The 16,521-nt window shown below is 45.0% G+C and overlaps 1 protein-coding gene across 1 annotated transcript in view; it reads right to left on the bottom strand.

Moving 5' to 3' along the window:
- The window catches only part of LOC137368213 (BCL2/adenovirus E1B 19 kDa protein-interacting protein 3-like), a 70,882-nt gene extending 67,634 nt beyond the window's left edge, over nucleotides 1-3,248 (bottom strand). The window contains exon 1 of the mRNA XM_068028708.1: nucleotides 3,022-3,248. Coding sequence (XP_067884809.1) covers nucleotides 3,022-3,058 — 37 coding nt within the window. The 5' untranslated portion in view covers nucleotides 3,059-3,248. The remainder of the gene's footprint in view (nucleotides 1-3,021) is intronic.
- Between the last annotated feature and the right edge of the window lie 13,273 nt (nucleotides 3,249-16,521).

Below are 16,521 nucleotides of genomic sequence, written 5' to 3'. Positions count from 1 at the left end.
ATTTTGAAAGCAATATCTATATTGATGTGGCACATCCACATACATTCCCTAATTGTCACACTCAAAACAGTGGCAATCATTTGTAATTTACAGAGAGGGTATGCCATACAGAAGTACCTTAATTGGCACAGGAGGTTAAGCATTTGTGATCTCGGACTGACTTTATCAATCACACTGGAAAAATAAATCGAAACTCAAGGTTCTGACCTGCAACTTAAAGAACAATTGACCTCACCCACTGTTTACTTAACAGATATCACACTTTGTCATTTTAAAAGGGACACAACTTCATATTGGCAGCATTAACATCTTGTGCATTACATGGTATAATGTATCCTGTTCTCTGACCTATCACGAGCAGTGGCACATGACATTTGCTTTGGGTGGTGTGGCAAACAATGAGAATGATATGAATCGCCTGCAACAAGACATAGATAGGCTAGCAAAGTGGGCAGACAGGTGGCTGATGGAATTTGATACTGACAAGTGTGAGGTGATGCATTTTGGCAGAAGGAGTAGGGAGAGGCAATATAGACTTAAAGGCATAGTTCTAAAGAGTGTTCAGGAACAGAGGGACCTGGGGGTGCATGTGCATTGATCTTTGAAGGTGGCAGGACATGTTCAGAGTGATTAGTAAAGGATATGGGACCTTGGGCTTCATAAAGAGGCATTGAGTACAAAGCAGGGAAGTTATGCTGAACTTTTAGAAAACTCTGGTTAGGCCCCAACTGGGGTACTGCATCCAGTTCTGGTCACCACACTTCAGGAAGGATGTGAAAGTTGTTCAGAAGGTGCAGAGGAGATTTACCGGAATGGTTCCAGGCATGGGCAATTTTAGTTACAAGGATAGGTTGGAAAAAGCTGGATTTGCTCTTCTTCGAACAAAAGGAGATTGAGGGGAGATTTAATAGAAGTGTACAAGATTATGACAGGCTTAGATAAGTTAGACAAGGAAAAACTGTTCAGGTTAACTAATGGTATAAGGATTAGGGGACACAAATTGAAAGTGTGGGGCAAAAGATGCAGGGGGAATATGAGGAAGCACCTTTTTTACTCAGCGAGTTGTAATGACCTGGAACTCACTGTCCACAAGGGTGGTGGAAGCGGAGACAATCAATGACTTCAAGAGGAAGTTGGATGACCACTTGACAGAAAGAGACTTGGAGGGCTACGGGGATCGAGCGGGGGAGTGGGACTGAATGGATAGCTCTGTGGAGAGCCAGCATGGACTAGATGGGCTGAATGGTTTCTTTCTGTGCCATAAATGACTCTATGACTTGATATAAAGAACATCTTGCAATACTGCACGTGCAGAACATTCAGCTGCCAAGATGTTGTCACCATTGTAAACTTAATATCACCACTTCACAAATCATACCTGATTAGATTGGAAACCTACCAATCTACAAGTAGAATCTTTTTAAAAGGAACAGTATATACTCTTCATCGCACTAGGTCAAAATCATGGAATTCCCTACTCAAAAGTGCAGTGGAAGCACTTTCGCCACATGGACTGCAGCGGTTCAAGATGCATGTCCACTGCCACCAACTTCTCAGGATGGGCAATAAGTGCCGGCCTTGTCAGTGACATCCCGAGAATGAAGTAAAAAGAAATAGACAACAAAAGAATGTCAGTCTCTTCTGACCTTGTAGAAGAACCTGAATTTACAAGCAGCCACCAATATAGAGAGAAACTCTCCCAGCTAAAGTGTGACAGGAAGTAATGTTTACTGTGCCACGTGCAAGGCTTTTAATGTATTATACATACTGTGTTACAGATTGGAGTACTCTGGTTTATATTGTACAACACTGCACTGTCAGATTAAGTTTGACATTTCTAATATTTGTCAGTTCCGAAGAAGGGTCACTGACCCGAAACGTTAACTCTGCTTCTCTTTCCACAGATGCTGCCAGACCTGCTGAGTGGTTCCAGCATTTCTTGTTTTAATTTCAGATTTCCAGCATCTGCAGTATTTTGCTTTTAAGTTTGACAGTGCTTGCTCTTGGCAGGTGGGAATTCGGATTTTGAGCATAGTGATTTCCCAATATACATTCCTCGGTTCTGCTCTGGGCATAGGCACATTTACAGCTTACCCTTGTGTGTGTACCACTTCAGCACTTATTTCGAAGAAGTTAGATCCAATTTCTCCGCCCGAACGTCAGATGTGGCTCAGTGGGTAGCACTATTGCCTCCAAGTCAGAAACTTGCGCGTTTGAGTCCCACTACAGAGACGTGAACGTTTCCGATACATTACCGAGGGAGTGCTGCACTGTTGGACATGCCATCACTCGGTTAAGACACCGCACAATTTCAAAGAACAGCAGAGTACCCCATCCTGCGCCCTGGCCAATATAAATACTTCAATCAACATCAACAGATTGGTTATCACATTGCTTGTTTGTGGGAGCTTTCTCTGCAACAAAATGCTACATTACAATTTCCTACATTACAATTGTGACTGCACTGTTGCTTTAAGTTCCCCAGGACCCTCCCGCCTGGTCTAATCACAACCCTTTCGCCCATTCATTCAGGCAGCAGCAACTGGCAAATTTGAATAACACAACAGTAGCAAAGCAGAACGATGACCCAGTGATTTCACCCGTCTGATTCAATTTACCAACAAAAACACAGAAATCAATCAAAAAACACATGAATCAATTGATTACATTAAAAAAACACGAACAAACTGATGCAAAAGAATCGCCAAAAAAAATTAGTTCAAAGAAAATATATTTGTTGGTTTAAATCGCCATTACAGCTGTTTATTTTAACACCTTGAATCAAATATTAACTGCAAAAAAAATCAGGATTTTATTTTAAATGAGACACAAAAAAGCTTAAATAAATATTGCATTCTGACCCTACAGCAGCAAACAAATATGTTATCCATTTGCCTGTTCTCATATAGATGCTCATCAGAATTATTAAAAGCATTGATTAGAAATAACATCGAACAATATTAAAAATAAGAATACATTATTAGATAAAAGCGCGTCTGTGGAGTCGTTGACAATACTCACCATGCAAGCTTTCTTCTGCTAAATTGGAAACTGACATTTTGTTAAGTCTTTTTTCTGTAATAAAATATTTGTCTCTTATTTTCTAACACAGCGTTTCCTCTTTAATCTGGAATGAATAAATCAGAAATCTACTGGAAACTGATGTTGTTTTCTAAAAATAAGTCCTGCTTTTTGCTTCACCCTCCCCCTTTCCCCAGTTACTTCTCCAGCTCTCGCTCTCTGTTTTTCCTCTCTTTCTGTCTGCGCTTCGCTGAAGCATTTACAAAAAAAACAGAACGTGCAAATATGCACGTCAGTCACTGCACTGCCCAGCTCCGGTGATCATGTGAGCCTTAGAAACGAGCAGCTTGTAAACAAAAGGCTAAGGCAACGTCTCCCAAAAGCCCAGCTTCTCAATCGAAAATCCTCCCGACTGCACAAACGCAGCTTCGGAACCCAAATAAGGTCAGCCACTGGTTCAGGGAGTAGTGCGGGCAAATAAAAGAGGCCATATGGGTTTTTCTTTACCGCAGGACTCAGCCCAAGAAAAGAAAGCCATGCAGAAGAATGAGAGTTGATCTTAAAGGTCAATGCTGAGAAAATGCTTTCCCTGGCTGGGGAATCCAGAACATGGGGGCAGGATTTTGCGTATTGGGTGGGGACCCCGACATCGGTGGGTGGGGGGGGGGGGGGGGTCAAACGCAAGTCTCGACCTTGCACTATGCTGGGAGTGGTCGCCCGACATCGATTTTGCCCGAATTGGCAAATTAGTGGCGCAAGGCCACATTCGCCGTCCAATTAAGGTAAGCGGGGTGGGGACCTTAAAGATTTACTGGAGCACTGGCCCCTCCGGTCTCTACCCCAGAGAGCTGTGGATGCTCAGTCATTAAGTATATTCAAGACAGAGGCCCTTCTCAACCTGTCTGCAGCCTTTGACACGGTTGACCACACCATCCTTCTCCGACACCTCTTCACTGTTGTCCAGCTGGGCGGGACTGCTCGCACCTGGTTCCATTCATATCTATCTAATCAGAGCCAGAATATCACTTGCTTATCCAACATCCCGTACTGGATCAGCAGAAATTTCCCCACTCCAAACTCTGTTCCCTAGCTACTGACGCTATCCCTCTCCCTGGCAATAGTCTGAGATTAAGCTAGTTTGTTTGCAACACTGGTGTCACGTTTGACCCCGAGATGAGCATCCGACCTAATATTCACGCCATCACTAAGACCTGCCTATTAGAGCATGGCTATCCGGCCTGAGCCCGACGGGACCCCACGACATGTGTCAGGTTCAGGTCAGGTTGGGTCGCTCTTCCGGGTCCGGCATTTGGGCTCGGGTTGGGTCGGGTCAGGTCGGACACAGTGACAGCCAGGACATCAAGGCGGGAAACACTCCGCACTAGTCTGCAGTGAGCAATTCCATCCAAGATAGAGCACAGACTCTTCAATAAAGTTGATTACATTCCGGTGGTTGGGTCAGATCGGGTCGGGCGCGGGAAAAAATGAAAGGACTCAGGCTGGGTTGGGCTCGGGTCAGATGTGGTTCTATCGGGCTCAGGTCGGAATTCATTTGCACACCTGAGAAGGCCTTCACCACCTATTTCCACCTCTCACCTGCTGCTGAAACCCTTGTTCACGCCTTCATTACCTCTTCTTCTTCTTTCTTCTCTTTGGCCTCCTTGTCTCGAGAGACAATGGGTAAGTGCCTGGAGGTGGTCAGTGGTTTGTGAAGCAGCGCCTGGAGTGGCTATAAAAGCCAATTCTAGAGTGACAGGCTCTTCCACAGGTGCTGCAGATAAAATTGGTTGTCGGGGTTGTTACACAGTTGGCTCTCTCCTTGCACTTCTGTCTTTTTTCCTGCCAACTGCTAAGTCTCTTTGACTCGCCACACTTTAGCCCCGCCTTTATGGCTGCCCGCCAGCTCTGGCGATCGCTGGCAACTGACTCCTACGACTTGTGATCAATGTCACAAGACTTCATGTCACATTTGCAGACATCTTTAAAGCGGAGACATGGACGGCCGGTGGGTCTGATACCAGTGACGAGCTCGCTGTACAATGTGTCCTTGGGGATCCTGCCATCTTCCATGCGGCTCACATGGCCAAGTCATCTCAGGCGCCGCTGGCTCAGTAGGGTGTATATGCTGGGGATGTTGGCCGCCTCGAGGACTTCTGTGTTGGAGATACGGTCCTGCCACCTGATGCCAAGGATTCTCTGGAGGCAGCGAAGATGGAATGAATTGAGACCTCACACTTGGCTGACATACGTTGTCCAGGCCTTGCTGCCGTAGAGCAAGGTACTGAGGACACAGGCTTGATACACTCGGACTTTTGTGTTGCGTGTCAGTGCGCCATTTTCCCACACTCTCTTGGCCAGTCTGCACATAGCAAAGGAAGTACCTCTATTCTTCATTACCTCTAGATTTAACTATTCCCACGCACTCCTGGCTGGTTTCCCACATTCTACCCTCTGTAAACTTGAGGTCATCCAAAACTCTGCTGCCCATGTCCTAACTCACATCAAGTCCTGTTCACCAATCACTCCTGTGCTCACTGACCTACATTGGCTTCCAGTCAAGCAACATTTTGTTTTTTAAATTATCATCCTTGTTTTCAAATCTCTCCATGGCCTCCTCCCTCCCTAAAACTGTAATCTCCTCCAGCCCCACATTGCTCCAAAATATCTGCACCTTGAGATGTTTTATTACATTAAAAGTACTATATAAATATAGGTTATTGTTGTTGATATATTTTTGGACACTAAGGGAATTAAGGGATATGGGGATAGAGTGGGAAAATAGATTTGAGGTAGAAGATCAGCCACGATCTTGTTGAATGAGAGAGCAGGCTCGAAGGGCCAAATGGCCAAGTCCTCCTCCTAGCATAAGAGCTAGCACACACGAAGATCATGTGTAGGTTATCATCAACTCCCCGGGCAACATAAAGAACCAACACCTCATCGCTGATCCAACAGCCGAGGTGCCTTGCTTCAATGTCCCTGGAAGATGGCGGACAGTACTCAATTGAATCCGCACAGGGCATGGATGATCCACGGGTTCAAGATGAGGGACGACCAAAAGTGGCCCTGCCTACTCTTGATCATCAGCAAAGTGATAGAAAGTGTCATCGACAGTGATATCAAGCGCCACTTACTCAGCAATAACCTGCTCACTGAAGCTCAGTTTGGGTTCCGCCAGGGCCACTCAGCTCCTGACCTCATGACAGCCTTGGTCCAAACATGGACAAAAGAGCTGAACTTAAGAGGGAGAGTGACTGCCCTTGACATCGTGGCAGCATTTGACCGAGTGTGGCAAACTGGAGTCAACGGGATAAAAGCAAAATACTGCAGATGCTGGAAATCTGAAACAAAAACAAAGACTGTTGGAAATACTCAGCAGGTCCGGCAGCATCTGTGGAGAGAGAAGCAAAGTTAATGTCTCAGGTCTGTGACCTTTCATCAAATCTGGCAAAGTTTAGAAAAGAATTAGGTTTTAAGCAAGTGAAGCGGAGGGGGACGGGTGAGGGAGAGAACCAAGGGGAAGGTGTTTGATAGGGCAGAGGGCAGGAGAGATTAAATAACAAAGCTGTCCTGGGACAAAGGCAAAGTGTGTGTTAATATTTGTGGTGAAAAACAAAGCATTAGTCCAGAGAGACTGTTAATAGCACAGCTGCTGACCCTATGTATACACTCCTGACGCCGATTTTACAGCAGCAAGTAGCACAGCATGAGAGTGTTCCATCACTGGAGAGGAGGGATGGTTCATTAACATATTTAAATCAGGCCTCCACAGTCCAATTGTGAGCCTGATTTAAATTTAACTGCTCCTGGCCGGGCTTCCCACGGCTAAGTAAAACCCTGCAGTGAACTGGAGGCGGGAGCTGCCAGCTCCAGAGGTAAGTAATTTTTATAGCACAGGAGGAGCAGGAGTGTGTCAGCGCGCCCCCCCCCACACCCCTCCCCCAAACCCCCACAACACCCCTCCCCCATGCCCCCTCAACAAAGCCTTCGGCCTCTCTTCTGCCAATCACAGCCTCTCTCCAGCGATCGGTGACCTTCATCTGGGATGAACCGCGCATTGAAATAAACAGGCTGCTTACAACTTTGTGAGAGTACAGTTTTAAACTGTAAGTTGACAATGGACAAGACTGTAGTGCACACAGGTGTGTGTATCCTGCCCACTACAAAGAAAATTTAGAGGGAACATTGCTTATATCCCTCTACCATATAGAAAGACAAGGGCAGCAGGCACATGGGAATACCATCATCAAAATCATATGCTATCCTGATATATATCACAGTTCCTTCATCATCATTGGGTCAAAATCCTGGAATTCCCTATTTATCCATTTTGGAAAGATGAATGAGGATTTTTTTTTGTAAATAACAAGCCTTTAAAAGGAGCAATGGAACTTAGGGTTTCAGGTAAGGGGAATCTAGATAAATACAGGAGGTAGGAATAGAAAGATACAACCGAAAGAGATGAAGTAAATAGAGTGGGAGGAAGTTGGAGAGGAGCCTAAACATCAACATGGACTGGTTGGGCCAGAGGTCTATTTCTGTGCTGTAAATTCAATGTATTTCTATATAAAATACAAAAATCTTGAAAAATCGGAGAATAGGTGGTAAAACCTGTGACCTCTACCACCTTGAACAAGGGCAGCAAGCGTATGTGAACACCACCACCTGTAAGGTCCCCTCCACGTTACACACCATCCTGACTTGGAAATATATCACCGTTCCTTCGTTGGCCCTCAGTCAAAATCCTGGAACTCCCTCGCTAACAGCAGTGTGGTTGTACCTATCCCACATGGACGGCAGTCTTCCTTGCTTACAGCCTGCTCTGAGGCGGCAACTGCTAGTTTCCTCTCTTACAATCTGTCTGCCTTCAGAAAATCTGTTAAATTTATCTGGAATCAAAAGTCAATAGCTCATTGTCCTTTTCCAATACGCAAAGTTCAGGGGTAGAATTTTGTGCTGGTGGCGGGGGTCTCGACATTGAGGGAAACCAACACCGAGATGCCCGAGTTGGCTCTTTGTACGGAAGGCCCACTGAATTTAGTGCCCATTAGGCACTTAACTTCCATGCGATTTAGGACCCTGGAAGTTCCAGCCTTGCAGAGCGGCCAGCCAATCAGAGGCCAGCAGCTGCAGCGGCATCACAGAGGCAGTGGTTGCTGCTGTAGCTGCAGCCATCAGACACCGAGGAGCGATGCTGGAACCAGGCTTAAGGTAAATTAGGGCGGGAGCGGTCTTGTGGGATGGGGGTGATGGGGAGGGGTGTCCGCCCCCTAGGGGCCCTTCCCCGCAGCCGGGAAGCAGCCCACATGATTTTTTTGTGTTGTGCTTCCCGTGCAGCGACAGGGCCACCCTTCATACAAGTAATAAGAAATAGGAGCAGGAGTAGGCTATTGAGTAACCCCTCAAGCCTGCCCTGCAAAATTATGGCTGTGGCAGGAAGAAGCCCTTAATTAGGGGCAAATTACCCAGTTAAAATTACCCAGTTAACGGCCTCAATTGGCGACGGGGCAAGAAGGCCTATTCCCGGACTAAATTTCAGCAGAGGTGGGATGTTGACTGGGTCCCCCCTCCACCACCATCCCACCCGATTTTATGTTCTCTTCCTCTCCAAACCCGCCATGGTGGAGAGCATAAAATTCCACCCCAGAGGTTTAGCTTCAACACAACCACCTGAGCCTACCATTGTTTCTCGTTGTTAACAGCTGCCATGCACATTTGTATCCTTAGAATGACTGACTCCTTGTTTACGACCTAAAAGTCTGGGTAAGTGAAACACATTTTTCTTCAGGTGTTATATCCTGCAGTCTCTGCTTTTCAAAAAAAGTCTTTGATCTGTATTCTTTGAGGTCCTAATAACCAAGATTTCTGTCTTGTCTTTAAGCAGAGTTGATGTGAGGTCACCTGACATCTCTGACTCCATCTTAAACCTTTAAAAATCACAGTTTTTAAAATATAAACATGTTACAAAGTCCAGCATTCATAACACCGGCTGTCCGCGAAGCAATCAAGTCAGTCCCACTCCCCTGCTCGATCACCGTAACCCTGAAAATGTATTTCTTTCAAGTGCCCATCTAATTTCCTTTTGAAATTATTGATTGTCTCCACTTCCACCACCCTTGTGGGCAACGAGTTCCAGGTCATTACCACTCGCTTCATAAAAAATTTCTTCCTTTCATTTCCCCGAATCTCTTGCCCAAAACATTCAATCTATGTCCCCGAGTCTTCGTACCATCAGTTAATGGGAACAGTTTTTTCTTGTCTATGTGCCTGTCGTAATCTTGTACACCTTTATCAAACCTCCCCTCAATCTCCTTTGCTCGAGGAAAAACAACTCCAGCTTTTCCAACCTAACTTTGTAACTAAAATCCTCCATCCCTGGAACCATTCTGGTAAATCTCCTTTGCGCCCTTTCAAGGACTTTCACATCCTTCCTGAAGTGTTGTGACCAGAACTGGATGCAATACTCCAGTTGGAGCCTAACCAGAGCTTTATAAAGGTTCGGCATAACTTCCCTGCTTTTGTACTCAATGCCTCTATTTATGAAGCCCAAGATCCCATATGCTTTACTAACCACTCTCTGAAAAAGTCCTGCCACCTTCAAAGATTGATGCACATGCACCCCTACACACTCCCCTGAACTGTGCTATTAAATCTATATTGCCTCACCCTAACCCTTCTACCAAAATGCATCATCTCACACTTGCCTTTATTAAATGCCATCTGTCACTTATCTGTCTATTCTGCTAGCCTATCTATATCCAGTTGCAGGAGTTTCATGTCATCCTCACTGTTTGCCATTCCTCCAAGTTTGGTATCAACAAAGAACAAAGAACAAAGAACAGTACCGCACAGGAACAGGCCATTCGGCCCTCCAAGCCTGTGCCGATCTTGATGCCTGCCGAAACTAAAGCCTTCTGCACTTCCAGGGTCTGTATCCCTCTATTCCCATCCTATTCATGTATTTGTCAAGATGCCTCTTAAACGTCTCTATGGTACCTGCTTCCACCACCTCCCCCGGCAACAAGTTCCAGGCACTCACCACCCTCTGTGTAAAGAACTTGCCTCGCACATCCCCTCTAAACCTTGCCCCTCTCACCTTAAACCTATGTCCCCTAGTAACTGACTCTTCCACCCTGGGAAAAAGCTTCTGACTATCCACTCTGTCCATGCCGCTCATAACTTTGTAAACCTCTATCATGTCGCCCCTCCACCTCCGTCGTTCCAGTGAAAACAATCCGAGTTTATCCAACCTCTCCTCATAGCTAATGCCCTCCAGACCAGGCAACATCCAGGTAAACCTCTTCTGTACCCTCTCCAAAGCCTCCACGTCCTTCTGGTAGTGTGGCGACCAGAATTGCACGCAATATTCTAAGTGTGGCCTAACTAAAGTTCTGGACAGCTGCAGCAGGACTTGCCAATTTTTATACTCTATGCCCCGACCGATGAAGGCAAGCATGCCGTATGCCTTCTTGACTACCTTATCCACTAGCGTTGCCATTTTCAGTGACCTGTGGACCTGTACGCCCAGATCTCTCTGCCTGTCAATACTCCTAAGGGTTCTGCCATTTACTGTATACTTCCCACCTGCATTAGACCTTCCAAAATGCATTACCTCACATTTGTCCGGATTAAACTCCATCTGCCATTTCTCCGCCCAAGTCTCCAACCGATCTATATCCTGCTGTATCCTTTGACAATCACTATCCGCAACTCCACCAACCTTTGTGTCGTCCGCAAACTTACTAATCAGACCAGCTACATTTTCCTCCAAATCATTTATATTTAATACAAACAGCAAAGGTCCCAGCACTGATCCCTGCGGAACACCACTAGTCACAGCCCTCCATTTCGAAAAGCACCCTTCCACTGCTACCCTCTGTCTTCTATGACCGAGCCGGTTCTGTATCCATCTTGCCAGCTCCCCTTGGATCCCAAAGATGCATGGGAACACCACCATCTGCAAGTTCCCCTCCAAGCCACACACCATCGTCATTTGGAACTATATCACTGTTCCTTCACTGTCGCCTGATCAAAATCCAGGAACTCCCTTCCTCACAGCACTGTGGGTGTACCTACCTCACATGGACTGCAACAGTTCAAGAAGGCAGCTCAGCACCACCTTCTCAAGGGCAATTAGGGATGGGCAATAAATGCTGGCCGAGCCAGCAGTGCCCACATCCCATGAATGAATTTTAAAAAAGCCCCTCGAGCCTGTTCCACCATTCAATTAGATCATGGCTGATCTGTACCTCAACTCTTTGGTTCCTTAACCCCAAATGCTTTTGCTTAACTGCAACCTATCAATCTGCATTGTGAAATTTTCAATTGAACCCCATCCTCAGCAATGTTTTTGCAGGATATTTTAAAGGATATTAATTTCTAAATGATTGAAGGTTAGGAGAAAATATTTTATATGGAAGGTAATTAGGACAAGGAATGCCTGACCAGAAACATAGGTGGCAACAGAATCCATAATAGTTTTTAAAAGGGAAGTTGATAAATATTTGGAAAATAAAAATTAAACAAGGCTTTGGGGAAAGAGCAGGAGAATGAGACAATATTGAATGCTCTTGCAGATGGTCATTCCGAGGGCAGGGACCAACTAACCTCCTCCTGTGTTGTTATATTCTAACTCCATGGTTACAGGGTAACAGGTAAAGGGATTTTACTGTTCATCTAACTGTACTGCATCTCATCTATAGTCAGTTAAATACTTCGAATCATAGAATCATAAAGCACAGAAGGAGGCAATTCGACCTGTCGGGACCGTACTTGCTTTTTAAAAATCTTTAAGGAATCCATTACTTCACAGAATTGTTACAGCACTGAAGGAGGCCATTTGGCCCGTCATGTCTGTGATGGCTCTCCGAAGGAGCAATTTACCTAGTGCCACTCCCTGGCCTTCTCCCATTCTTCTTTTTCAGATAACAATCCAATTCCCTCTTGAATGCCTCAATTGAACCTGCCTCCACTGCACTTTCTGACAGTCCATTCCAGATCCTAACCACTCGCTGCGTGAAAAAGCTTTTCCTCATGTCGCCATTGCTTCTTTTGCCAATTACCTTAAATCTGTGCCCCCTTGTTCTCGATCCTTCCACCAATGGGAGAAGTTTTTCCCTATCTACTCTGTCCGGACTCATTGTGATTTTGAACACTTATATCAAATCTCCTCTTAATCTTCACTTCTCCAAGGAAAACAGTCCCAACTTCTCCAATCTATCTATGAAACTGAAGTTCCTCATCCCTGGAACCATTCTCATGAAGATGGGGGGGGTGGAGAAATGGGTTTCGATTCGGAGCACTGGCACCAGTACCGGGGAAAGTGGGAGCTGTACTGTTGGGATGGTCTTCACCTGAACTATGCTGGGACCAGTGTTCTGGTGGGTCATATAACTGGGGCTGTAGAGAGGGTTTTAAACTAAAAAAGTGGGGGCAAGGGATCAAGTGAGAGAAGATATGATAAATTAAAGAGAGAGGACAAGGCAAGAAAACAAGGTAGCAATAAGGAAAATAATAATCAGAGCATGGTAGGAAGGGACAGAAAGTACAAAAATAAGAGTGTGCAAGCAGCTAAGGCTAAAGGTTGCATAAAAAGATAGAACTAAAGGCTCTGTATTTGAATGCAAGTAGCATTCATAACAAATGAATTGATCGATCAATTAGAAATAAATATGTATGATCTGATAGCCATTACAGAAACATGGCTGCAAGATGACAAAGGCTGGGACCTGAATATTCAAGGGTACATGACATTTTGAAAGGACAGGAAACTAGGAAAAGTTGGAGAGGTAGCTCTGTTAATTAAGGATGACATTAGTACAATAGAGAGAGATGACCTTAGTTCTAAAAATCAAGATGTAGAATCAGTTTGGGTAGAGATAAGAAATAGTAAAGGTAGGAAGTCACTTGTAACAGTAAGCACGCTGTGGAATCGGGTATACAGGAAGAAATAACGGTGGCTTGGAGAAAGGTACAGCAATAACCATGGGTAATTTTAATCTACAGATAGATTGGACGAATCAGATTTGCAAAGGTAGCCTGGAGTTCATGGAGTGTTTCGGGACAGTTTCTTAGAGCAGCACGTTCTGGAGCCAAACAGAGAGCAGGCTACTGCAGATCTGGTAATGTGTAACAAGACGAGACTGGATTAATTAAAGACCTTATAGTAAAGCCGCCCCTAAATTGCAGTGATCACAACATGATTGAATTTCGCATTCAGTTTGAGAGTGAGAAGAGTGGATCTAAGACTCGTGTTTTAAACTTAAATAAGGGTAATTATGAGCATTTGAAGACGGAGCTTGTCATGTGTTCTTTGTGTTATCTTAAGCAACACAATGAGGTATGTGGATTCCAGTGCCTTTGAAGATCTCTAACAGGCTTATTAACAGGTAAACTATTATATACAATACAGAGAAAACTATGTACAGATCCTCTGTCAAGGATGTTACAGTTGCAGAGTGACTATAGACATGACTACATCCTGGTACTTAGCTCATTAGCATACTGAATTCTTCAAGGGATATCATTCTTGAGGCGATCATACAACAGAGCTGGCTAAAGTAAACTGGGAAATTAGGTTAACCGGTAGGTCAGTAGAGATGCAGTGGCAGACATTTAAGGAGTTATTTCATACAGTTACGACCAGGTGAGAAAGAGATTTAGGGGTTCTTAACCTTTGCCTGGTTTATCTGTAATAGGATTTAATTTTTAAAAACACCTTGTTTTTAGCTCTGGCTCAATGAATCCTTGTTCACTGCTTTCCAATTGCAAGGCAAAGAAATCAAATCAGACAGGTTTTCTTAGATTTAAGCAAGAAAGGTGGAAGTTTATTAATCTTAAACTCTAATTTGGTTAACGACTACGAATATGCGATGCGACCACACTAGCATGCATACGCGATAAACACACACGCAGATAGAGACAGAAAAAGTCGAAAGAATAAAGGGGAAACGTTGAGGCAATCGCTGGGATTTTATTTACTGTCCTTTGAGTTCGATGTAGAGTCTTTGGTTGCCAGTAAGCCTTGCCATTTCATTGGGGCCCAGTGCACGCTTTAAAACATGTTTTGATGTAGGAGACTTTTCTCTCTTGAGGTTTAAGTGACTTCAGTGGGTCTGCAGATTAGTGAAAGAGAAAGAGCCAGACAGGAGAGAGACACTCTTCCAGGTTCAGTTGCAATCTGCAGTCTCTGTCTTCAAACTGTCCTGTGAACATAGTTCAAAACTCCAAGCTGGCCAGCAGGTTAGGCATGTGACCAACCCCTTATTTGTGAACAACTTTTTCTGCTTCAAATCTTGGTGGGTGGTAGGGGGACGCAGTGTAGTGCTGTCCCTTACACTGTCAAGATGTGGATGTCTAAAATAAAAGCAAAATACTGCAGATGCTGGAAATCTGAAACAAAACAAAAAGTGCTGCAAATACTCAGCACATCTGGCAGCATCTGTGGAGAGAGAAGCAAAGTTAACATTTCAAGTCTGTGACCTTTCATCAGAGCTACGCTGCGCCAGATGTGGATCACCATTGCCCAGACCAATCTCTGTTAATTGAATCAGTGAGCAATTCTTTTGTCTCTCCAAGCTCTCTCTCTTAGTATGCAAATATTTTTCCAGCCACTGCTGATCTCTTTAAACAAGTCATCTCTTCACTCCAGCAACAGTTTAAAATCAATGTTCATATAACAAAATTAATATGCTTAATTCTTGGCTGGTGGGGTTCTTCATGACACATCCACACCCAGCAAAATGAAATGTAATTTTTTAAAACAGTATTTCATTAAAAAGGACGAGAGAGAAGGTATAGGAAAACACACATGCATCTCTTACATTCATTCAGGAATCCAAAACATTGGTTACAGCCTGTCTTTTCTTGGTAGCAGTGCTGCTTTAGAGTCATAGAGAGATACAGCACTGAAAGAGGCCCTTCCGCCCACCAAGTCTGTGCCGACCATCAACCACCCATTTTATACTAATCCTACATTAATCCCATGTCCCCTACCACATCCCCACCTTCCCCTACCACCTACCTACACTAGGGGCAATTTACAATGGCCAATTTACATATCAACCTGCAAGTCTTTGGCTGTGGCAGGAAACCGGAGCACCCGGCAGAAACCCATGCGGTCACAGGGAGAACTTGCAAACTCTGCACAGGCAGTACCCAGAACTGAACCTGGGTCACTGGAGCTGTGAGGCTGCAGTGCTAACCACTGCGCCACCCTTTGTCAAATCATGAAACAGTGGTTCTTCGTGCTTGAGAAGTTGTAACACCACCGATGCTTGCTGTCTCCAAAAATCATGCTCCTCTGCATGAATACCATTTACAGAATATTTAGACGTTCACAGTACATGCCATTGAAGGTGACCACTCTGGCTCAACATCTAAATCAATAGTTCTGCTCGACTGCCTAGAGTGTCTTTGTTCCTGTTGTGGTCTGCAGGAGGAGGGTTAGATTTAATTAGCCCTAGGTTGGAGTTCTGCTCATGGGCAGCAGCAGTGGCCGGTTCCACTCTGAACTCTCAGTGCTTTGATAAGTCATGCAAGGATTTTCATCTTAGGGGATGGTTGGTTCCGTTTTTCCCTGACTGTGGGGGCAGATTCCTTGCTAATCTTCCCTTTGTCCTCTGGGACACTCCTGCTTGCAGGTAAAAGTCCAGATTCTGCTGCATTCCCCTGTGGCACTTCGACTAGGTGAGGCATCACCATCACAGTTTCTCTGCCCTCTTGAGGACTTTCTTTGGCTCTGCAGGTTCCTGTAAATGCTGTTAGCAACTCTGCTGGGGTGCTTCTAATGTCAGCATTTTCATAGGAGGATGTGGGGTCTAACTTCACAAATATTTCAGGGTTGGCTGACCAGACAGTAGGGGCTTCCATTTGGGATTCCTCCCGGAATTCCATTAACCTGCCCTCTTAGTCACTTTTTCCCCTTACCTTTCTAACCTTTTGCCAGCCTTGTGCCTGCCTGTCCCCTTTTATTCTCGGCAGAGTTCACCAGCCCTCTGCTGGAGGATCCTCCAAACACTGATACAGGATTTAGGGGTGCGGATTTCACTGTAGGTTGGGGTTTCCCCTCAACCTGGCACCTGTGGCAACTCCTGCAGTACTCCACCACATATTTGTGGAGTTTTGGCCAGTCAAACCGCTGTCTTATGCGGGCTTTGGTTTTTCATATACTGACATATACAGCCACTGTAGTCTCGTGGGCCATTTTTAATATTTCTGTCTGGTACCCCTGAAGCACCACTGTCCACTCTTTGCTCTCAGGTCGGTGAGGAAAACTCCACTTCCTTATCAGTACCTCATTCTTTAAATAAGTAGCAATCAGGGACTCCCTCTGCTTCAATTTCAGACTGCACAGCCTTTGCTAACTCACTCAATACTGGGTCAGCTCACTGAGCCTCAGCTAGGGAAGACTCATTTATTTCATTCCCTGGGTCTTCTAACTTTCCAAAGAAAGTCTCACACAGACAGACCTCATGGTCATCTGCCTGCAGTGCCAATTCA

Source organism: Heterodontus francisci, chromosome 1 (assembly GCF_036365525.1).
Source record: "Heterodontus francisci isolate sHetFra1 chromosome 1, sHetFra1.hap1, whole genome shotgun sequence".
NCBI lineage: Eukaryota > Metazoa > Chordata > Chondrichthyes > Heterodontiformes > Heterodontidae > Heterodontus > Heterodontus francisci.
This window is presented reverse-complemented; position numbering and strand designations above follow the sequence as displayed.